Source organism: Copadichromis virginalis, linkage group LG6, assembly GCF_057382275.1.
Source record: "Copadichromis virginalis isolate Kocher_CV1m ecotype Utaka linkage group LG6, C_Virginalis_male_GT1.1, whole genome shotgun sequence".
Classification (NCBI taxonomy): domain Eukaryota; kingdom Metazoa; phylum Chordata; class Actinopteri; order Cichliformes; family Cichlidae; genus Copadichromis; species Copadichromis virginalis.
Genome location: NC_140623.1, coordinates 18,897,329 through 18,921,895, shown reverse-complemented (window position 1 = coordinate 18,921,895; position 24,567 = coordinate 18,897,329). Strand labels below are relative to the sequence as shown.

At 39.9% G+C, this 24,567-nt stretch overlaps 1 protein-coding gene across 3 annotated transcripts in view; it reads right to left on the bottom strand.

Annotated features, from left to right (window-relative positions):
* inpp4b (inositol polyphosphate-4-phosphatase type II B) overlaps window positions 1-24,567 on the bottom strand; it is a 183,548-nt gene that overhangs the window by 40,517 nt on the left and 118,464 nt on the right. For all 3 annotated transcript variants that reach the window (XM_085459043.1, XM_085459045.1, XM_085459044.1), the window contains one exon: window positions 12,884-13,014. In XM_085459043.1, coding sequence (XP_085315169.1) covers window positions 12,884-13,014 — 131 coding nt within the window. The remainder of the gene's footprint in view (window positions 1-12,883; window positions 13,015-24,567) is intronic.

The window sequence follows — 24,567 nt, the reverse complement described above, 5'->3', positions numbered from 1 at the left end:
AATTTGCAGTTGAAGGTTTGCAAATAATAATCACTGTCCAATACAGTGGTTTATTGTGGGAGTTACGTTCTAAAAATAACCTGCGATAGGTGAAATCGGCGAAGTAGCCAACTTTATTTTTTACAATTATTATAGATGTTTTAAGGCTGTAAAACCCCTCACTATACACTTTTATAAGACAGGCATGAACATTTTCACACTTTTCTCTCCTGTTTAAACACTCTCAAAGTTCAAACCTTTGTAGAAAAACAAGTTTAGTATTATAGAATGAAACCAAAAGCACCCACGGGTGCCTCTGACGGTGCAAAACGTTTCGTCGACATTGTAGTGTTTGTTGGGGAGAAAACTTACAAATATACAGTGCAGCACTTCAGAGTCACACTGCTAGCGATCGAAGATTTATGTAAATTTTACAAGGTGAACGCATTCTGTACTGTACAGGAGACACGGCATGGAGGAGATTGATTGACAATGGTCTACAGCCAATTAGGATGCAGAACACAATGCGCTGTGAAAAAAAAATAATTAAAAAAAGCAAAATTGCACTCAAAAAAATCCGCGAAACAGCGAGGCTGCGAAAGGTGAACCGCATTATAGCGAGGGACCACTGTATACACATGCATAAAGATTGCAAACATGTAGCAATCAATCTGAGTCCATCTGTGCTGATATAATTAGTTAACGTGAATGTCTGTGTATGTAGACAGCAACATATTTGTTATTCAAGTGCCATCTGATAGCAGACTGACCATTTTATCATCATGACAGACAGCAACTGAGTGTAAGTGCCGTCCTCAAAGCAGCCATTTCAAAGGCAGTGAGATTGCAAGTTCATTGCATAAAGTCGAAATAATGTTCTCCAATCACTGTCTTCACTAGTGTGACTGTATCATAATGTCCTGCAACATAACTTTCAGCTGTTTTAATTTGCTCCTCTTAATGTCAGAGTATAATCCACATTCCCTGAGCAAATTGTATCTTTTTTCTGCAATATTAGTCATTTGGTCTTCCTTTTGAGTCTTTCATATAAAAAAAACCCCCAACCCATATACCACATACATTCCAACATATTTGGCGTTGCAAATACAAAGTGTTTCTCTGAAAAGTGCAAAGCTGTGTCACTGTGAAGAATGTTCTGATTTTATCTAATGATGTTTTCATGCTTATTCACTGTGTTACACCATAAACTGTATTCAATGTGCTTTGATTTGAAGCAACGGTGTTCTATTACTTTTAAACCATATATCTGAGTTTCAAAGTGGTTCATCATGTCTGCAGCCTTGTCATTTGTCAGCCTATTGTATTATAGAAAGCCCTTACTGTCTGCTACAGCTACACCACATTACATTACACGGCTTTTCACTTCATCAGTTCATGTGGCAAGGGACAAAGACACAGAGGCAGGAAGCATTAGATAATAAGTTAAATATATGATCAATTGTTCTCTTGATTGATTTACCAATGAAAAGAAAACCCCTGCGCAATTCAGTGACTTGAGATCTATTTAATGCACGACTGAGTGACAAAAGGGAATACAAAGCAAATTAAAATCGATTTAAATTAGAAGTTGTTGAAGTGGCTGCAGTGCAGATTCAGATATACCTCTACGGATGCGGGGACTTTTACAACTTAATTGCTACAATATGCCGTATAAACGGAAGACATTTGTTCGTTCTCCGTCAGAATTGGTCACTTAATGAATCTGACTTCAGAATACAGCCCCAAAAATAGAGCACAGTTTCACATTTCGCAGGACTTTAAGATAACTGAGAGGACAATTTTCCCAAACAAACAATAACCTTTAAATAAAATGTCAGAAAGTAATCATACAGTTTTAAAATACTGTAAGCTATGAAGAAATTATTGTAATTAATTCTTTCATGTTCACCATCATGGACTGGACTGTTAAACCAAAATACCCTACCTTTTAATGTGCATCAAGACTGTTTAACACACAGTTGGAACCCAGCAAAGTCAAAATCAGCTGACTTGCAACCTTGCAATAACCTCTAATTTATGGTGTAATGCTTTGAGCACAGTACTTTATGTCCTTTGCAAACACTACTCTGTTCAAAATGTCCAATTAAATGTTCCTGCCAAATGACATTCTTTGTTTTTGGCTCATATTTAAGCTCAAAATCATTTTCTGACACTTCAATTTGGCTGCTCATATCCAACAGGGGTCATTAGCCTTTTGAGCATTCAAATACACTCGAGCAAAAGAGGCACTGCAATCTTTGCAAGTAGAAGTAATTGAGTTATAAAATATATAAATATATCCCCTTCAAGCTCGGCTCCTCTACCAGAGGCATGGAGGTTAACGGTCCTGTGCAGTATCTTTGGTGTTCCTATGACTGCAAACTTCTGGACAGAGATCTTGGATGTTGTTTCTGGAATCTGCTAGTTGTTGGAGCTGCTCGCCAAGTTTGGGGGTCACCTCCCCGAGTGCTCTAATTACCACGGGGACCACTGTTGCCTTCACCCTCCACAGCTTCTCTACCTCCTCTTTGAGTCCTTGGTATTTCTCGAACTTCTCGTGTTCCTTCTCCCTCACGTTGCTGTCACGTGGTATAGCTTTCTATCACTACAGCCGCCTTCCTCTGCTTGTCCACCAGATGACTTCCAGATACAGACGGACCAACTTCCAGACAGACCAAGAAGTCCCACAGGATCTTAGCTCAGTCATCCTCAACCAATCTGGAGGGCATATCCCATTTTGACCTTGACACTTACAGACCCTGCACCTTGTTGTTACGTGCTGGATTATCTCAGGGCCATTTCCACACAGCCTGAACCGTCGGGTCTTGCCTGCTATGGTTCAGAGTGTTTAAATGAGAAGCTGCATCTATTCATTCTGTTTTATAAAAGCAATTGCAGCATTAGGCCGATCAGGTGTTTTTATTCAGCAGTGTTATATTTAATATCGCAAAGGCTTGTCTTGTGATGACTTTTCCAGAATTTGTGTGTCGATGTGTCGATGAATGCCAATCTTCTTGAGACACATTAATAGTCTGTCTGCACACAAAGGCTGTGGGCAGACAAACCTACTTTTGCTGATGTGGGAAACACATCATCACATTCCTTTAAGCCAGAGGAAGTGACTTTTTTCCCCAGGAAAAACCCACCAGGAAAGAATAAAAACTTTCCTGTGCAGCAGTTTGTATCAGCATTACAGGATAAACAAACATTCCTTATTTAGGAGGGGATTCATAAAATATTCTGGTTAGTCGAAGACATTCCTGTCATATTAACAACACCAAAAATGTCCAGAGTGTGAAATTCTGGCATAATTTCTAAATGTTTTAGAATGATTTTATTGTAACAAATTGCTCGTGTCAGTAATTCGTTTACTTAACATGTTTAATTTGTGTGTGAGTGGCAGTATAGCGTGTTAACTGCAGAATAATGACTAAAACCATACTTTGCAACTCTTCTATCTGACAAGCAACATAACTCACCTTTAGGAAAACTTAACTAAGCTGTACTGAATCTTCTCCTCCTGTAATCACTCTTGAGGCAACAGACCAATAGCCAACAATCAGAGCCTCAGCACTATTTACGATCTATGTTGACACAGAAGATAGATGAGAAAACCTGTAACCCGCCACAAATTTTTAACATCATTTGGCAGGAAGGCCAGAGATGAAAACAAACTCACTGCAACTCAATTACAGCATATAATGGTGCAACTGCTGACCCACTCAAGCTGAAATGTGTTGCCTCAAAAATGTATAACACTAATGACTCAGCTGGAGACGTTGGAGATGTGGCTGGTATTTTTATGAGCGCTGAAATCAATCATGTCTTCTTACTAAGGTGGCAGATTTGCTGCCCTTTATCAAAGTGAAAAAATAGACAGATGCCGTTTCTAGCTAAATATACATTCTGCTTAAAAATACAGTGCAAACCAAAGCATGAGCAGTTTTCAATGCTGCAATCAGTCAGTACTACGTACTAGTAAATCATTCGACATTCAGCAATTCATATAGTGCTTTTATTACCTTTATACTATGAGCTTATATAACCTCCACAACATGTCTAAAGGTGTAATCCTAAAGCCAATCATAGTGTGAAGGGTGCCCAGGGATTAGCTAAACAGCACAAGGAGTTTTAACAGTTCTGTCAGGCTGTATTTTGCTAATTTCTGATATCACCACAATGACATTTTTAATTGAGTAAATTAGCTCATCATGGCATGCCAACACATTTTCATTACCGCTATATAAAATGAGCCCAACACGCGCAAACTGATATTTGACCTAAATATGTTGCTGAATGAAACATCTAAAGGATCAGAACCACAGGACAAAGTTTCCACAGGACTGTATAGAGGCGTGTGGAAATTTTGTCCTGTGGCTTTGAACAAAGTACTCATGATTTTATCTGTTGTGTTGGAATTTTGGCTCACTCCTCATTGTGGCCAAACATCTACACCTTTATGTTGTCTCTCCAAAGGACACTGTTCCAAAAGATTTCTTTAGATGGATCTTTTTAAACATAAGCAGTGCTGCCATGTTTTAGACAAAAGGGGGGCTGCATACAGTCCTGTAAAAACCTTCTATTTTAAATTACTATATGCTCAGTGGACCTCAAATATCAGTAGAGATTTTCACAGCAACACACAAAATGTTGTAAATTTCTAGAAGCCTAAAAGAGTGAATGTGAATGGTTGTCTGTCCCTGTGTGTTAGCCCTGCGACAGACTGGCGACCGGTCCAGGGTGTACCCCATGACAGCTGGGATAGGCTCCAGCGCCCCCCGCGACCCTGAAAAGGATAAGCGGAAGCGAATGGATGGATGGATGGATACTCTTATCCCTTCTCTGTCAGCCAGGAGCTCAGGGGACCAGGCTAATGTAACTAGTGACTGTTGTAGGTTCAGTGAATTACTCATCTGATATATGTGACATAAAGGTTAAATACCAGCAGTACTGGGGCCCGTTCTTCGTACCTCGCTAAGTAAGTTAGCTGGATTAGATTGTTGACGATTTCGCGTGATCTTGGATCGTTCGGTTCCCCGAAGCTCATCCGGGACTTGCTGCCATAGCAACAGAGCCGTAAGCGTAAACCTGCTCGGGAGCAGGTTCACTTTATGTAAACAGGATTAGATCGCGGCCACGCAGGTATGTCCGCTTCATTTATACGAAAGCAACAGCGATATTCCACCACTGTTTCACCATAAATAAATATTATCAATGTAACTAAAGATAATGCAGCACTTGATCCTTTTATTGATTTCACACAGATACATACAGGTCATTTCCTAAAAAAAGGGAAATGTACTATTAACATTCTATTACATGTATGTGATTATTACAGATGTAATTCATATTTCACAGTAGTAATTGCAAATTACTTTGTGTAATCAAGATGAGAGACCACGGCTATAAAAGCGAAGGTGGATTTGGGAAGCCTGTCGCAGCCATGTCCTGTCCGTATACGCGAGCCACCCATTGCGGAAGGTGCAAGATTGATAAGGAGAGTTTTCAGAATTCAGCGTATATTGCGGGATAGACAGGATCCTTTAGCTCAGCGCGACAGTGTGCTCATTGAGAGATATCGATATTCCCGTGAGGGTATTATTTACTTAACCAACTTGTTGACGAGGGGGTGCAGGACCACCACCTGTCTTTTTTTTGCTCTGCCCTTTTCTTGGTTGCTGTTATGAACAAACAAACAGATTATTTCAGGGTCTCTTTCCTAGAGACGAAAAGCAATATAAGTGATAAATATTGCCATTCTGTAGCATATTCTTATATTCCACTTTTACCTGTTCCCATGTTCTAGTGGGTCCTGTTGTGGCTCTAATGTGTAAGGGGATATAATATAACATAATATAATGTAATATAATATTGGATAATATAGTGTAATACAATAAATTTACCCTACCGCCTACTGGTGTTGGCCAGAGGGGCCGATGGCGCGATATGGCAGCCTGGCTTCTGTCAGTCTGCCCCAGGGCAGCTGTGGCTACAACCGTAGCTGCCTCCACCAGTGTGTGAATGTGAGAGTGACTGAATAGTGGCATTGTAAAGCGCTTTGGGTGCCTTGAAAAGCGCTATATAAATCCACTCCATTATTATTGTTATTATTAAATTACTTACGAGTTTAATTTGTCAGCAACTTTCTGCCAGCCCTCTCTCCTTGCTTTTGCAGCCTTTGCAGTGTTCCCTTGCGTTCTGATTAAACTCTGAAACTCCTGAAATCCCTCAATCAAGAGTTCTTGCTCTGCTGCCGAAAAATACCGAGCGCGCTCCTTCGACATTTTCGCCGACCAATCAGAGGGTTGCCGATCAATGTTTCTACTATCGATGCGTAGCCCCTTTTACGACACCCAGTGATCTCACATTACTTCATCCAGCTGTACTAATCGTCAACAGCAGGTGTGTTCGGAGAACCGGATTAGCGAGCTCACGGTTAGCGCGATGATTTGGTCTTGGATGTGTCATTTGATCTTGGATGTAGTAAGCGACGTACGAAGAACGGGCCCCTGGGGGCGATCGTGGCTCAAGAGTTGGGAGTTCGCCTCTACAATGTAGCTTGCCATCACCAGTGTGTGAATGTGTGTGTGAATGGGTGGATGACTGAATGTGCCTTGGGGTCCTTGGGGACTAGTAAAGCGCTATACAAATACAGGCCATTTACGTCTTGATGCATTCTCAATCATCCAGGGAAGTAAATCTCCAAAAAGTTGATTCTGTTCATCTGGACGTAGCGTTTTGTGGGAGAAACGTTTCGTCACTCATCCAAGTGACTTCTTCAGTCTCAGCTGACTGCAGGTTTCCCCAATCTTATAAACAGTACATTTGCATAATGACTGAAACCAGCCCACTGAAGGAACAATGGGCTGGGAGGTCAGTTCCTTAATCTTAATTACGCAAATTCTCATGACCATTGATCAACAACCACTGACCAAAACCCACTGATCAAAACCCACTGATCAAAGACCACTGATCAATGGCCATGAGTACCATTCACAGACAGTTGGGGAATGACCTGACCTGCAGTCAGCTGAGACTGAAGAAGTCACTTGGATGAGTGACGAAACGTTTCTCCCACAAAACGCTACGTCCAGATGAACAGAATCAACTTTTTTGGAGACAGGCCATTTACCAATTACTGGCCAAGATCCACAGCTACCATCTCTTTTTATATACTCAAATTTTTCGAGCTTTTAAATAGTTTTCTGTATTTATGTTTTTTGTTCCTCCAGAAGATGAGTGAACATTATCCTATATGTCTGCCTGACAACTAAATGAACATTTTAAAAAAGAGCCAACAACCAGTATGTATGAAGTCTTACAGATCAGTGTACTTCTGTCCATATGACAGACGACAGATCATGTTCGTGATCCTGTGGTGCTGAGAGGACAGCAGGTTTTTTTTCTTTCTTGAATCCATGCAGAGAGACACCATGTTGTAGAGACACGGGAGAATTGAACACATGCTGTGTGAGCAGTGGTATTGGTCTGACAGGACCAATGTTCCCTCTAATTTTTCATGTGTCTGAGCGAACACACCAACTCCCTGAGCGGTCCCTTGGACCACTGTGAGCAACAGCAGACGTGTGCACTGTGGTCACGCCAGCATCGAATCCACCCAAGTTACATGGTTTATTAAAAGCATCAAATTACAGCATTTACATTTATGTTAGACTACTTTTAATTAACTGCTTTAGCCCACTTACAATGAAAAAAAAAAAAAAAACCTGTGTAGTATGTTAACACTATTGGAAGTAAAAATAAGTTGAACTCCAATTTTAACTTCTTCTTCTTTTTTTTTTTTAATGACCAACGTTGGGCAATTCATTATATAGTTACTTCTTCAAAAAAGTAACTGAGTTATGCAAACAACAACATTTTCTGCAGCTGTTTACCTAAAAATGCAGCCATTTCAAACTATTTACAGAACAATCAGCTGTTCTGCATCAATTTTGATGCCACACAAATTATTTGTGCCACTCCAAAAAATAATTTCTGTCCACTATGAGATAAAGGAGAACAACAGCCTGGTACCCGCAGGCCTGACAACAGGAGATGTATCACTGCTGTAACACCTGTAACATTCAGCAGTCACCTCATTGTTCTGAACGCACAACAAAACTATTGACTACACAACAGACTAACTACACAAGATTTGCGCTAAACGTCGCAAATCTCTCACATCTCAAAACCGCTGTCACTCCTAAAGGGTGGGGGTGTGTTTTGGTTTCATCTTTGCTCACAGGTGGAGAGTGCTTTCGAGCGTTTTCCTGATAAAATGCTGATTTTATCGTTTCTTCCTGAAGTAAATATAAACAACGATAGTATTCAGGAATAAAACCAAACATTGCAGATATATTTTTATCATAACTCTGGATTTACTTGGCCAATCAACACAATTTAAAAACTGGTATAAAGTCCACACTTTTTTCGTCAATTGTTCCGTCTGTCCTGCTCACATCTCCAATGGTTGTACACGTTGTCATTACCGTGGCTTCACTCCACATCAGCCACGCTGTTTTGCTAGCTAAAACACCGGTGTCGGCACATAAGGACGCTGTCATAGCCTGTCAACGACGTTGATTAGCTGCGTATATACGAATGTGAATCACATCAGCGGCTGGACTATGGGATAAGGTGGCATCGTCTAATCCCATACGGGAGCAGCCAGTCACTCACTGACTAACACTGCAAAATAGAATTGTTAAAGTATTAATTTTAATTTCAATTCAGGTTTGATTTTTTTTCTGTGCGCAGAGACCGTGCCAGCAGTGCGCAATTGCGCACGTGCGCAGCTTAGAGGGAACATTGGACAGGACTATGATTTAAACAAGTGTGTCATGTCTGACGTCACTTTCTTTTCTTTTAACCAATTTGTGGTTTATCTAACATTCGGTCCTCATTTTTAACCTGCAAAACAGAAAATGTATGTGAACATCTTTACCTGGAGGGAGCAGACTGTAAAGATGGCTGTCCTAATACAGATATTATGGAAAAAATATCATGTCCACCTGCCCTGCTATCTCCACAATGAGTAGGCTTTACTGTCAGCCACACAGATATATGACACTGCCTTAAACACTCAGCTCTGGGCCTTAAGCTGTAGTTATCCCATAAGTGAAGGCTCAGAGGCCTAACGTTTCACCAAAGGGATGGCTGACATTTTAGAGAGGAGATTGCAGACAGTAGCGAAGGTTTAACACTAACAGGACTATGACTGCACCTTTAACTCACCAGCTGGTAAACAGTGCAAGCAGGGATGAGTCATTTATTAATGGAATGCAGTTAATGATTTGTTCACTGAGGTCAGTGGTTTTAAAAATTGGAAGAATGTTGGACCTGAACATGGAAACTCATCCACCTCCCAGAGAACTACTTCTCTTCTTTATTGTAACCATGTGCAATTTCAAAACCTTTGGATTTTGTTTTCTATAGCCTCAATTTGAAAAATGTTGGGACGCTGTGTAAAAAGTAAACAAGAACAGAATGCTATGATCTGCAAATCTCATAAATCCACATTTTAATTCGAACACAAAAAACATGTCAAATGTTTAACATGAGAACTTGAGTATTTCAAGAAAAACAGAAAAAATGTTTTAAACAAGTTGGAACTGGGTCAACAAAAGTAAGTAGTACTAAAAAGAAACATTCAGAGTAACACATAATTAGGTTAACTGGGGCATTCATTGAGTATGAAATCAGCATCTTTGAAGTAAAGATGGACCGAGGTTCACCAACCTTGAAAAATCTGCATCTACAAATTGTGGAAAAACTTCATGAAAAAATCAGAGAAAATGGAGAAATCTCTGTGTGCAAGGGGACAAGGCCCAAAGTCAATATTGGATACTGGTGATCTTCAGGTCCTCGGGCAGCACTTCATTAAAAACAGGCTGGATTCTCTCATAGAAATCACTGCACTGCGTCATCCATAAATGCAGGTTAAAGCACTATCACGCAAAGAAGAAGTCATGCATGGCACGTCCTCCAGACTAACGAGGAGAGGGACCATCCAGCTTGTGATCAGCACTCAGGTCAAAGGCCTGCATTTCTAATGATATGGGGGTGTGTTAGCGTCTGTGGAAGTGACAGATTGTACATCTACAAAGGCATCATCAATGCTGAAAGGTATATACAGGTATTAGAGCGACATGCTCCCATCCTGACAACGTCTTTTTCAGGGAAGGTCTTGGATATTTCAGGAAGACAATGCTAGAGCGCTTACTGCATCTACTACTCTCTCAAAAGTCCAGCAGCTGGTCTCATCAGTTCCCAGATGTTTACAGACTATTGTTAAAAGAAAAGGCTACACAGTGGTAAACATGACCCCATCCCAACATTTCTCAGATATACTGTTGCCATCAAGACCTTATTTTATCAGTTTAAACATTTGATTTGATTTCTATGTTCTACTGTAAATAACATATAGACTTTAATTTATTTATCCCGTCTAAATGTAGCACTTAGACATGAACATTTCCAAAAGAAGAGCACAGTGACAAATTAAATGAAAGTTCCTAATTTGTGTGCAGACACAAGTAATAGGACAGCCGTGCCCACTGACTTTTGTTAATGAACTCCTCTTATGACGAATGCCACTCAGTTGCCATATTTGTCACCCTTTGTTTGTTCTGGTAATTATGTTTTCATTTCTTGTCCCTCCTGCCACATTTGTGCACCCACTCAACCTCCTCCACAGTCTGTCTTTTTTCGTCTCTCCCTCCCAACCTTTTTTAATCATATTAGTTATCAATAATTAATCTGCAGCAGCTTGCCCACCCAGCTTGTTTAGCAACGTCTGTCATCCTGTTAAGTTAATGCAGGACTGAATTAGAGTAGCAAGATAGGGTTGGGGGATCCTCCATGTATTACAGCATCTGGACCACGCAAGTGAGTTGTCAGGAACTATAATGACCAACACCACATTATCCTTTCCCTCAACCCCTCCTCAGAGTCCAGGCAGGCAGCACCGAGGCTTAGCCATCTTTATTTCTTATCAGCTGGGCAAAGCAACAAAGGAACAGAGACAAATATCTCATTATGTGGACGAGGGTACTCAGTAGAAAATTAATCACCAGCCGTAATGTTAATATGTGCATAGTAAGCTGAAAAATGTATAGGAACATGCTGCTGCGAGGGAAAGAAACAAATTCAGAATGATTGGTCTTTTATACGTTTGCTACTCCTGTAAACGGATAACAAATGTATAAAAATGATTCTGTTCTCATTTTATTTAATGGGACTGTGTCTTTGAGGGCGTAAGCTTGAGAACAAGCCCCATACAGAGTGCAATATCCTGTACTGTATATGCATGCTGTTCATACGAGCTTTTATCTAGCTTTTGAAGTTCAAACTATATGCAACACATACATCACCTTTGTATTTCAGAATGCATTTTCAACAACACCTCGTCATTGCCAAAATCACGCGTTCGGCATCTACCTGTTAAACCCTGGGACAAATGAGAAGCAGACTAATTACTTCCCGTCTTCGCTTTAGACCTAACTGCATGGATTAATTTTATTATGTAAAACATTTGCAGAAAAGATTGCACGCCAAGTAACTGCATACTAAATGGAAGGTTGGATATTTATAAATGAGATGTGAGACTCATGCTTTTGTTTGCTCCTGGCACAGGGCTGTATCAGTTTTGATGCGTTTATGTGCAACAAACACAGACGAGCACATGGCCATGTACATATTTTATTTGCCCCTGATGAAACCTGCGTTGCTATGGAAACTCTTTTAACAGGAACTTCTCTTTATGCTTTCACCCCAAAATCGATCCTTGAGTTCAAAGTTTTCCTTTATGTGTGCACTTAACCCATCGGGTCCGAGGATACTTCAGGATTTTGATCCAAGACTGGGCTAAATCAGACACCTGTACCTATCCTCTTTACAGTGTTCTTAAGGACCCTCGACTATGTGAGCAGATGATTTTCACCATGACGGGACAACATCGTCAAGGTGAAAGGAATGCTTTCACAGATCTCCACACAGCCCCATGAAAAGCTAAATACATCCTTACTGCTTACATAGAAATTAAGAGGGTAAGTAGCAGTGCTGCTAATCAGATTCAGCTGATTAAATGGTCATTAGCAAGTATGGACACCTTTGTTAAAGCAGAAGTTTTGCTCTGGTCTGAACTAGTTCAGACTCTGAAATGCTCAAAGAAACTGCAAAAATAAGAACTGCAAAAAAACCAAAGAAAACCCCCCAAAAAACAAGACCTACATTTCTTGAAAGGGTTGCCAGGAGACAGTCTATCCTTTTTAAAATAAAGTATTGATAATTCATCAAACACAGCATATCAGCGCAAACACCTCAAACCTACTGTGAAGCATGGTGGAGGACGGGTATTGATTTGGGCTTGTTTTGTAGCCACAAGACCCGGGCCCCATGCGGGCATTTCAGTGCCATGAACTCCTCTTTATACCAAAGTATGCTAGAGTCAAATGTTAGGCCATCTGTCTGACAGCTGAAGCTTAGCCAAAACTATTTCATGCAAAAACACAATGACCCCAACTATAGCAGCAAAAATACAGATACCGTGTTTTAGCCAGCCTCAACCTGACTGAAACACTGTGGCACAATATTGCAATGTTTGCAAACCTCAGTGAAGAAGAGTGGGTAAAAATGTATTCACAACCATGTAAGAAACCGAGAAAGTCTTGCAAAGTTATTGGTGCTAAAGGTGGTTCTACAAGCTTATGATCGAGATGTACTTAGTGTTTTACAGGACTGCATAAAAGCCTTCTTTTTCAAATGTCTGTGTGTGATGTGTATGTATGTATGAGCAATTTAGAAGCCAGTTTGTGTATTTGTCTGACTTCGCATTTGTGTGCATGACTACATGTGTTGACACAGACGGGAATATCAAATTCAGAGATAGGTGCAGTTATCATACCGTTAATCTTGTCCATTTCAGCCAAGGTCTCTTGGTAGGAGCTGATTATTCCTGCATATCGTGTCATCACCTCCTTCCGTAAGTTGTCCCAGTGAGGGGAAAGATCTCCCAGCTCCTTTAGATCCTGCACCCTACAAATAAACACAGATCTGTGAGGACCATTGAGGTATTATTGTAGTGCTTTAGCTAGTGTTGTGCCACTTTCATAGTTTTTATACTTCTTTCAAAGGAACTTAATCTTTTAGTTCAGGTTCAAAAAACTATTAGCAAACCTCTTAAAACACAGACAGAAGTTAAAACATACTGAAACATGCACGCATCCTGAGCCAGATAAATGCAACTTTAAACCCCAGGCTAAAATATCTGGTGTCCGCTGATCCACTTTGGCCTTTCAAATTCTCCCCTCACTACTCTTTCTTCTGCGATTACTAACTCTTCTGCTGTCTGTGTATACTGAAACAAGCAGGTGTCTTTCAGTTAGTTGCGCCTGCAGCTTTATGCCATAATAATTTGTGGTCTTTCTTTTGGAAATAATTGCCAATATGCATCAGTCTGTGCACATTTGTGTCTTGTTTGTGTGTGGAGCAGCTGATTTCCAGCTAGGATGCATAATCTCTTTCTTTGGCAAATAATTTGAATATGAAAGGGAATATCAGATAGACACAGATAATCAACACACTGTCCCTGTGGCAGCCAACCAAGTAAATGCCAGAGATATTATAGAAATTAGAGGTTAAAGGAGGCTTTATACACTCCTCTGATCACAAATTACAAATGTAAATCAGCTATTTTTAGATACCAGAATTAGAATTTAGGATTTTACACAGCAAATGATTTGACCAAACCAACAAGACAAGGAACTGATTCCCCTCAAAACAGAAAAAAAACAACCATGCTTTCATCCATCAGTTAGTTTTATCTTCTTATCTTTGAAGGCGCTGCAGGAAACCTGGAGCCTATGTTAGGTGACATTCGGAGAGAGGTAGGGTACATCCTGAACAGGTTGGCAGTCAAACAGTGCACCGCATTGTTTATCAGCTGATTAGAAATAAGAAACAGTTTCTTCTGAAATGCCACAGCAACTGTGAGGTCATTCAGTAACTGTGTCAAAAACAAGAAATTAAATCACAATTATCTGCGTGGGCTTATGCTTATGAAGGTGAGGAAAGAATATAATTCAATAGGTTTAAGCATTCATCTCAATTTATATCCACATACATGTAGGCTGTGGTCACATATCAAAGATTTTCTTGATCCTTTTCATAATTAATCAAGTTTTAATCAAACTTGGACCTTGAAACCAACTGGAAGCCACAATATGGGCAATTCTGTAAACACACTGTGCATGTGGTTAAATTGTAAGTTCTGCTTATGATGTATAAAGATAGACTTGATGGAAGTAAGCATATTTCAGTAGAATGCAAGAGTACCACTTGTTTGTCAGACCAAATAAAAGTAATTACATCTAAGTCTTTGCCAGAATAGACACTGAGATAAGTAACTAATGGATCACTCCATACTAAACCAGTCAATTCTGAGTAAAATTCTCACCTGACAAGATACCCTACATTAAACATTATCCCCAACTATCTCAGGGCCACAAGTGTTTCACCCCTTATACCTGTACACTGTGCTCCAGTAGGGCAGTGCTACTGCAAAGACTAAATTAGTCTTCACCTGCTCTTGTCAACCACAGCTATTTTCAGCTGCCCTGGCTATCTTCCCAGTGGCTTTCTCCGGCTGTTTGGGTTACATCCTCATCCTCATGGGAAATTGTGGAAAGCCACCTTAATAGGGAATAAGGCTACTTGTCATTCTTTGACAAGAGCCTCATCGATCAAATGCTGGTATTCTTCAAAAGGATGATAGTGGGCAATCTTAACTACTCCTGATGGTACTTGGTGGCCTGTTGGATCAGCTGGTCAGTGTTATTTGGTTAGATAAAAAATAGGTGTGAACCTGATAGTTAAAGCTATAAAACTGGATGAGTCCTCCAAACATCCTGGGACACTTTCTGTTTGGATACAACATACACATTGGTGAGTAGATTATATGTTAATCTGTGAATAATAATAGACCATAACATATTTAAACTTCTAACAGGAGCATCTCTCAAAACTCTTCAGTGCCACTGGGCAGTATTTATAGATCTTGAAAGTAGGGTCTCATGGTCTTGAAGTGGATCCTTCTTGAGATTTTCCAACTATTTCTGTTACTTTAGTCGATGGCAAAGTCTGTCATGTTAAAAGAGATGTGCATCTTAAGTGTTGGCAGCAGGAAAAACTGTTTCCTACTGAAACATCTCTGGTGGGGTCATCGTGTCCCACTTCCACACTGTCCTTAACTTCTACCCAAGAACATATCAGGTTCCTGCTCTTGGGCTTTCCAATAGGAGTGATTTGTAAAGTGGTTAGGGTTAAAAAAATGTTTTCTCTCTTGACATTTCTCTCTTTCTGGTTTTTACAGTTTATTTCCTTCCTGCAAATTTTTTTTCTATCTTTCAGCACCTTTTCTTGAGCAATGCCGGGTTTTTTTTATGTGATCTGTCAAAGCCACCTCTTGGGATCTGCTGATGGCTTGCTGGTGTCTGCCTTCCTTCATGGCATCTTGGCGTACCTGTTGCACAGCTTGCACCATGGTCTTTATCTTCTTGGTTACATCTCCTTTCAGGATGCTGTCCAACATATCACTCAGATCTGTATCCAGCTGTGCCCATCTGCTATCTTCTGCCAGTGGAAAATCCAGCTCTGGTTTCCTCTCAGAGTCCTCTAGCTTTTTGATTTCACCCACTTCTTATGCTTGAGCAGGTCCAGTGACCTGTGGTTTTCCTTCTGGCCCAATTTCTCTGCCTGGCAAGCAATAAATTCACAGATAGCCCTCAGCCCCTTAAAACAGCATAAAATGTGTTTTTTATGTTTCTGTAGTCACTCTTTGCACTTTGCCTTTGGTGAATTTTCACACTATGTTTGTTCTTAAATATTCCATCAGACATTGTTTCTACACTGCCTACCTGCTCAACAAAACAGAAACTAGCATAGCCACCGGTTATATCAGAGTAGTTTTACAAATAAGAGTACATATATCGGAGGACAGCAGTGGACTGTTAACTGGCAGTGATATTCAAGTTTCCTAATATTCCAGATTTTCAGAGTAAAGGTCGCTTATATCGCTACTGACAGCAGAACATTCATGTGATTTGAAAATGAGAATCATTGATACTTTTGTGATGTAATTATCTTCAATTAAAAAGACACTTGAACCAAGATCGGTGTAGTTGTAATGCAAAATGTTTGCAAAATGGCTTGAAACTCCTGTTGTTTTATAAGAAAACAAAATAAAAAATATTTGGCATCAATCAGGAAAAGGAACAACCCTGCTAATAAGTGTCTTTAAATGTTGTGCTGTTTAGATAATCTTATAGTAGATTTTCTAGCTAGTGGGTACTGAACAGACCCATGTTTCCACTGGTTTCACTGAAATATACATTGTTCTTAATGATTCCACTTGACCAATTGACCACTTTAATGATCAAGGAGACAGTGGTTTCAAGTTTTCTGATTTAAGTGTTAAAATAGTAAATATATAGCCACAATGGTCTCCACTAAATATCCTTAAGACACTGCATCACAGGCTCAAACCACACTATCGTTCTGTTACTTTGTGTCTCAGGTCAAGGTGGATGTAAATAATGGTTAAAACAACAGATACGCATATCTGCTTGCTAAATGAGGGTTCCGAGGCACAGAGATGGTGAACAGAGATATACGATAGACTCACCCCCTTTAATCACTGCGCTATTGTCTGGAAAGGGTAAAGGTGTGATAAGAGTAGGTATGAGCTGATTAAATATGCATGCAAAAATAAGGTCACAGATCCTAGTATAACATTTAACAGACAGCAGATGTTAGGGAAAATGCATTTTCAATGTCACATTTAATATTATAGAGTAAGATGATGACTTTATTGCATCTTTGAAATGATCTAGCCTGTAGTGAGAACAAACAACAATCATCCACTTTTCCTGTCCTCTTTGTCCTATTGTGTATGTTGTTTTGCCTTCTCGATTATCAACTGCTTGGATATTCGTTCTTTTTGCAGGTATTAGGTGTTCAACATCAGGATTTAGATATTTGTTAATATTCATTGCTGATTAACACTAAAACTCTAAAGCCCAAAAATAACATTCAGGGAGACTCTGCTACATTCTAATTCATTACTCATGCTAAAATAACTTTCTTTGGAATAACACAGTATATTATACAGTTGTTTTTTTTACACTTTACACAGGCCATGGAGTGCAAGTCGGCAGCAATACTCTTCTACACATCCAATCGGTAAGCCGGTTTAAGCTGCTCACAGTTGCTGCTACCTCTGCAAGCCGCTTTGTCACCCACCTCCAATTCAATGCCTCCTTTTCATCCTACATCTAACAGGGTCACCACGATACTAGAGTTTCAAACATGACAATTTTGTATAACACGGGGGGAAATTGACAAGCTTATTTTTTAAAATATATTAGAACAATACAAGGAATAACCGTCATTTTTGAGTTATCTGACAATGCAAACACTATGTTACTGTATTTGAAGATGAATTTTAAGAGTCTTTTATGTAGTGCATTAAAAAAAAAAAAACAAGTCACATTTTTCCTATCAAATTGTGTTATCCTGTTAAATTAACGCTGTATTAGTGTTACAGATAGGCAGGCAGGAAGCTACCTAGCTCCCATATTAGTGTTATCCTTTTATTATTAGCTGCTAGTCTAATAATAACTCTTCTATCTTTTAATGTATCGTTTTAAAAACTTGGAACTGCAGTGAACTGTGTTCGATCATCTTGAAATATTGCTTTGAATTGTTTCAAAGCAATATTTGAAACAATTCATGGCTAAATCATAATGTGGCTGTCAGGTAATTGCTGACCTAATGTTAACATGTGTGCCTGCCTGGTTAACATTTGTGATATGTGTTTATTAGTTCAGTGTTGGAGCTTTACTGACCTCTTGAAATTCCTCCTAAAGTGTTGCTTATTGTTGAGGCCTTTAGGTATTTCAGCTGTAACTGAGAGGAGGGGTTGTGTGCAGCAGTGTTGTGAAACTGTGCCTTAACTGGAAGAGTGAAGACGGGACTGTTGGCATTAATACTGTTGCAAATGATTATCTAATTCAATATTTTATTTTTGGCTAGTGGATAGTACTTTTTAATTTCACGTTAAGTTATTATCTAACTTAACGTGATATTTATCGGGGTTTTTTGCCTGCTCTGTTTTGTGGTGGGGTTTTACTGCGGCTCTCACCACACCAGCCCTTACAAGGTAAGCTCCATCCACCCCACCACTAAATATAAATTACTGCGGTCAGAGAATAAAAATAATATTTTTAGTATTGTGGCCCTGACTGAAGCAGCATCTCTTTCAGTTATAATAAAATAAAAAAAACAAAAAACAATGTCCTACAGCATAAGAAAGCAAAAAAGGTAAGAAAAAGGAAGATAAGAGGATTAACTGGATAAAATTCATGAAATATATTTGTAGTTATTATAAACAATGACTTTTTTAAACTGACATGTGATGCAGATTAAAAACAAACAATAGATCGATACAGATAAAGAGGAAAATGTGTTAAAATTGAGTCAGCCAGATGATTCGGATAACAAAATACATTTCCAAAAAAGAAAAGACCTGTCATGTGGCTGCCTTTATTTCATGGCGCATTATAGTGACTGTTCAGTTTAATAACTAAAGGCCTTTTGTGTGGGGGTCAATAAAACCTCTGTGGCTGCGCTGAAAAGCAAGCATTTTTCACCCCAAATACCTTCAGTTTATTGTGAAAAAACGGCTCCATCAAGACAACAAGCACAGCCATTAATCCAGATCTTAGATATAAAGAGCAAGTGCAAACAAAGATGGTGGATGCCAAAATGTCACCTACATGATCTTGACACGCAAACACAGTACTTGTTAATTAACACCAAAAGCAAGGGCACTTTTTCTTTTTTCATTAATGAGAAACCAGACAGCTCTTAATGAGGGAGGTTTTATCGATACCCGCACACTTTGCTGCACATGCGTTTATCTTCTTTGCACACATACACACGGCGACGCGCACAAGGAGCCACAGCGGAAACTCTACTGCCTCTGTGTTCACAGTCTTCGATTAGAACATGAGTGGAGAATGGTTTTGTAGATCCCTGGAGGTTTTCTAACCCTACTGCCAGAGCGTACTCTTTCTTTTCTCAGGTACATCAGTCCTTTTCGCGGATTGATTATTTTTTTGTGGACGGTTCCCTTATTCCAAAAGTACTGTCATCTACATATCATCCTATTGTCATTTCCGATCACGCACCACTTAGCGTTGACATCAAGCTCATAGCCCAGTCCTCTTTTTCCTCACCCTGGAGATTTAACTCTTTGTTGCTTTCGGATGAGGGGTTTGTTACCTTTATCAAATCCGCAATTGATGAATTTATGGTGTTTAACGACAGCAATACTGTTACGAGGTCATTGCTTTGGGAATCTCTTAAGGCATATGTGCGTGGGCAAATAATTTCTTTCTCTGCCCATTCCACTAAAAGCCACAAAGCCAAACTTCAAACTTTGACTACACAAATTTGTGACATAGATAGACAGGTTGTTGACAGTCCCACTCCCGATTTGCATAAAAGACGACTTGACTTGCAGACTGAATTTGATTTACTTTCTACGGCAGATGCTGAACGTCTTTTACTTCGTGCGCGTGCGACTTATTATGAATATGGTGATAAGCCCAGAAGGCTTTTGGCCCATCAGTTAAAACGTCAGGCCTCGTCTCGATTAATTTCCCAGATTAAAGATGCGGCAGGCAACTCGGTCTCTGATTCAAAGGAAGTAAACGAGGTGTTTAAGACGTACTATTCCTCCCTATATGAATCTGAATCTGCTGCTGACGCCTCAGAGATGGATTCTTTTTTTAACGGTCTTACAATGCCCACTGTCGATCCTGTTATAGCTGAACAATTAGATGCCCCTCTTAGGCTGGATGAAATTGTGCATGCAATCAAGACCATGCACAATGGTAAGGCACCAGGACCTGACGGGTTTTCAGTTGAATTTTTAAAAACTTTTATAGACAAGTTAGCCCCACTACTTCTTTCAGTGTATAATGAATCTTTTGAACGTGGTCTATTGCCCCCTACATTGTCTCAAGCACTAATTACTGTTCTCTTAAAGAAGGGTAAGGATCCTACGTCTTGCACCTCGTATAGGCCTATTTCACTGCTGAATGTTGATGTTAAAGTCTTGGCTAAAATTTTAGCAATTCGCCTTGAAAAGGTTCTTCCTACTATTATTTCAGATGAACAGAATGGCTTTATTAAAGGCCGCCAGCTGTTCTTTAATGTCCGCACGCTTTTGAATGTCATTCTTTCCCAACACTCAACCACTAATCCAGAAGTAGTTATCTCACTTGATGCTGAGAAAGCTTTCGATCGTGTAGAGTGGAGCTTTCTCTTTGCGGTCTTGCAAAGATTTGGTTTCAAGGACAGATTCATTTCATGGATTCGACTGTTGTACAGGGCACCCCAAGCCAGTGTCTATACAAATGGTGTTTCCTCTGGCTACTTCTCATTGTCACGCGGGACGAGACAGGGTTGCCCCCTGTCCCCCCTACTTTTTGCTATTGTAATTGAACCCCTATCTGTAGCTTTGAAGGCCCTTCCTCATTTTCGTGGTATTTCCCGGTCAGGCCTTGACGTAAAATTGTCTTTATATGCAGATGACCTGCTTCTATATGTTTCTGATCCCTTATCTAGCATACCATCGATTGTGTCTCTACTAAACAAGTTCGGCTCTCTGTCAGGTTACAAAATAAATCTTCTTAAAAGTGAATGTTTCCCCATAAATTCTTTAAGTCTTACACTTAAACAATCTGACATTCCTTTTAGACTTAGCCCTGCTGGCTTTAAATATTTGGGAGTTAACATGACTCGTACTTTGTCTTCTCTATACTCTTCCAATTTCTCCCCTTTAATGACTCAAATTCAATCAGATTTTCAGAGATGGAAATCGCTACCTTTGTCCCTAATTGGTCGGATCAATGCTGTAAAGATGAACATTTTGCCTCGATTGTTATTTCTGTTTCAGAGTATTCCTATATTTTTACCTAAAGCTTTTTTCAAAAAGTTAGACCAGCTAGTTACATCGTTTTTGTGGGGAGGGAAACACCCCAGGGTGAGGAAATCATTATTACAGAGACTGACATTTGATGGTGGTCTTGCCTTGCCTAACTTTTTATTTTACTATTGGTCCTCTCATGTTCACAAATTGACCCATTGGCTTGAATCTCAAGACCTGCTGTGGTGCAAACTGGAACGCCTGTCGTGCACTTCCTCATCCTTAGAAGCTTTATTATTCTCTCCACTACCACTTAAGCCTTCTCATTTCACCCAAAATCCCGTGGTACAGTCTAGTCTAAGGGTCTGGTCACAATTCAGGAGTCATTTTAAGTACATCTCTGCGTCAGTACACATGCCCATCACGCAGAACCATCTGTTTACTCCTGGCCTCATTGATGGTACCTATGTACAGTGGAAGCGTCATGGTATTAATACATTTAAGGATCTCTATAAAGATGGCACTTTCTTAACTTTTTTAGACCTGTGTTCAGAAACAAATCTTCCGGCTACCAATCTATTCCGTTATTTTCAGGCACGGCATTGCACTTCTGCTCTCTTCCCCTCCTACCCTCTTCTCCCAAATGTCCAACCATGGGAGGAATTCTTATCCCTTAAACCCAATAAGAAGTCAATTATATCTTTAATATATAAACAACTTATGGATTTAAATGTCCATTCCGTTGCTAAAATTAGGGGGGCTTGGGAGCAGGAGTTAGGAATAATTTTTTCGGATCAGCAATGGGAGAAAGCAGTATCCAATGTCCGTTATAGTACGTCCTGTGCCAGGTTACAACTCATCCAGTTCAAGGTGTTGTACAGGGTTTACTATTCAAAGTCTCGTCTGTCTGAGATTTACCCACAAGTGATGGATCAGTGTGAGAGATGTCATGCCACCCCATGTGACCTAGGCCATATGTTCTTTCTGTGCCCAAGACTCCATGGCTTCTGGAGTCAGTATTCAGTTATTCTTTCCAAAGCTCTTGGGACCCAAATCTGCATGGACCCTTTTCTAGCTGTTTTTGGGCTTCCAGTCAACACTGGTCTAACCGACCCTACACACTTCAAAATATTAGCCTTTACATCACTTTTGGCTAGACGTTGCATCTTACTCCTTTGGAAATCTTCAAAGCCACCTTCAGTTTCTTTTTGGTTTAGAGATGTGATGTCATCTCTTAAATTGCAAAAGATAGGCCTTGTGGCGAAGGGCAAATACAGAGAATTTTATTCTATCTGGGGCCCCTTCGTGGACTATTGCAAGTCATTAAACGCTCTACCAGCTGATTAATATCATGTCTCTTCCCCCCCCCCCCCCCCCTTTTTTTTTTTTTTTTTTCCCCCTTTTGGGGTTTGTGTTTGTTTTGGGTTTCTTATTAGGTTTTGTTTTGTTTGTTTACTTAAGCGTGTGTGTAGGTGTGCCTGTGTGTGTTATTGTGTCTGTTCATGTAAGAAAAACTAAAAAATATGTGAGGGGAACAGATTGTGTTGTCATTGTAAACTACTGTACACTTGTCTCTCAATAAAAATATTAAAAAAAAAAAAAAGAACATGAGTGGAGACATTAAAGCTAACAAATAGACGGAAGAAATATCCAAGATTATCACAGAGTGCTAAAGCAAACTAAGCCACCCAACATCCGCTGCTGCACTCACAACTTTACAGCAGTTACTGAATCATTAAAAACCCTGAGCTAACACCGCTGTGAGCTTGGCTGACGGAATCGCCAAAATGGAGAGGCACCGTGGAGAAAGACAACATTTAAAGAGGATTATAGAAGAGGTGCTCGAGCGACCAAGCTGGAGATATGGTGCACATGGGTGTTAATAAACGAACACTGTATACGGTAGTCATGGTTTGGAGCCTGCTGAGTGCTCATGAGCTGTATTATACAGATAACGCATTTCATAAATATTCTATAATTGTCTTCTAAATTTAGCTAAGATTTGAATTATCAGGAAGTAAGGTTAAAAAGGCAGCAGAACAGCACCGATGCTCTAGGAACACGTTACTGGAAGGTGAATGGGATCCAGTGCATATGCTTAAGGAAGGGATGTGACGGACACGTGTCCTTGATGTTGTGTGGCTGTGTGAGGCTTTTGTTACATGCTGTGATTACAAATGGAAAAACATCCTCCTACTAACGCACTCATCCAGATCTCTGATTGGATCTTTGTGTGCCTTGGATTGAAGTCAGCATAAATAATTCATGTGTGAGCTTGTCTATGTATGGACTGTTTATGTGTTATGTATGAGAAAGGGCTGCCAGAGACAACAGGCCAGTTAAGGAATGATCTGCCTTGACAATCAACGGTCGAGCCCGAGGGGATGGTCTAATTTTTCCTTTTTCTCACACAGTATCAACTAGACTCTGTTTTGATTCCAAGTAAAGTCTTTAAACATACAAATAGAGCTGAGGTTGTAAAGGGGTTAGTTTTAAATATGGGAGGAGGCTGTTGCGGTCTTTAGGTTGTTTGTGGGTTGTGTATTGTGTATTTCAGTTTTCTAGTTAATCTCGGAGTTTGGGTTATTGACTTGGTTTCCTTATAGACTGAAAAATGGTAAATGAACTGGTTCTGATATAGCACTTTTCTGCTCTATCCGAGCACTTATTCACACATGGACTTTCTTTTATGCTTTTTGCATGGAAGTCCTTTATATCCAACACATCATCAAAGAGCAACTTGGTGTTAGCATCTTGCTAAGGATATTTAGTATGCAGACTGGAGCAGACAGGGATGGAACCACCAACTTTCCAATTACTAGGTGACCTGGTCTATCTCCTGACCACGTTGGGTCCTGATTCCTATATTCTGAGGCTTTCATTACTGTCGTCCTTTGTGAGTTAGTTACAGTGTTTAATACAGTGGGGCAAAAAAGTATTTAGTCAGCCACCGATTGTGCAAGTTCCCCCACCTAAAATGATGACAGAGGTCAGTAATTTGCACCAGAGGTACACTTCAACTGTGAGAGACAGAATGTGAAAAAAAAAAAATCCATGAATCCACATGGTAGGATTTGTAAAGAATTTATTCGTAAATCAGGGTGGAAAACAAGTATTTGGTCAATAACAAAAATACAACTCAATACTTTGTAACATAACCTTTGTTGGCAATAACAGAGGTCAAACGTTTACTATAGGTCTTTACCAGGTTTGCACACACAGTAGCTGGTATTTTGGCCCATTCCTCCATGCAGATCTTCTCGAGAGCAGTGATGTTTTGGGGCTGTCGAGCAACACGGACTTTCAACTCCCGCCACAGATTTTCTATGGGGTTGAGGTCTAGAGACTGGCTAGGCCAATCCAGGACTTTCAAATGCTTCTTACGGAGCCACTCCTTTGTTGCCCGGGCGGTGTGTTTTGGATCATTGTCATGTTGGAAGACCCAGCCTCGTTTCATCTTCAGAGTTCTCACTGATGGAAGGAGGTTTTGGCTCAAAATCTCACGATACATGGCCCCATTTCATTTCATTTCATTTCATTTCATTTTTATTTATTTCACACTTGGTACTACAAATCAAACAAAACAACCACATCTT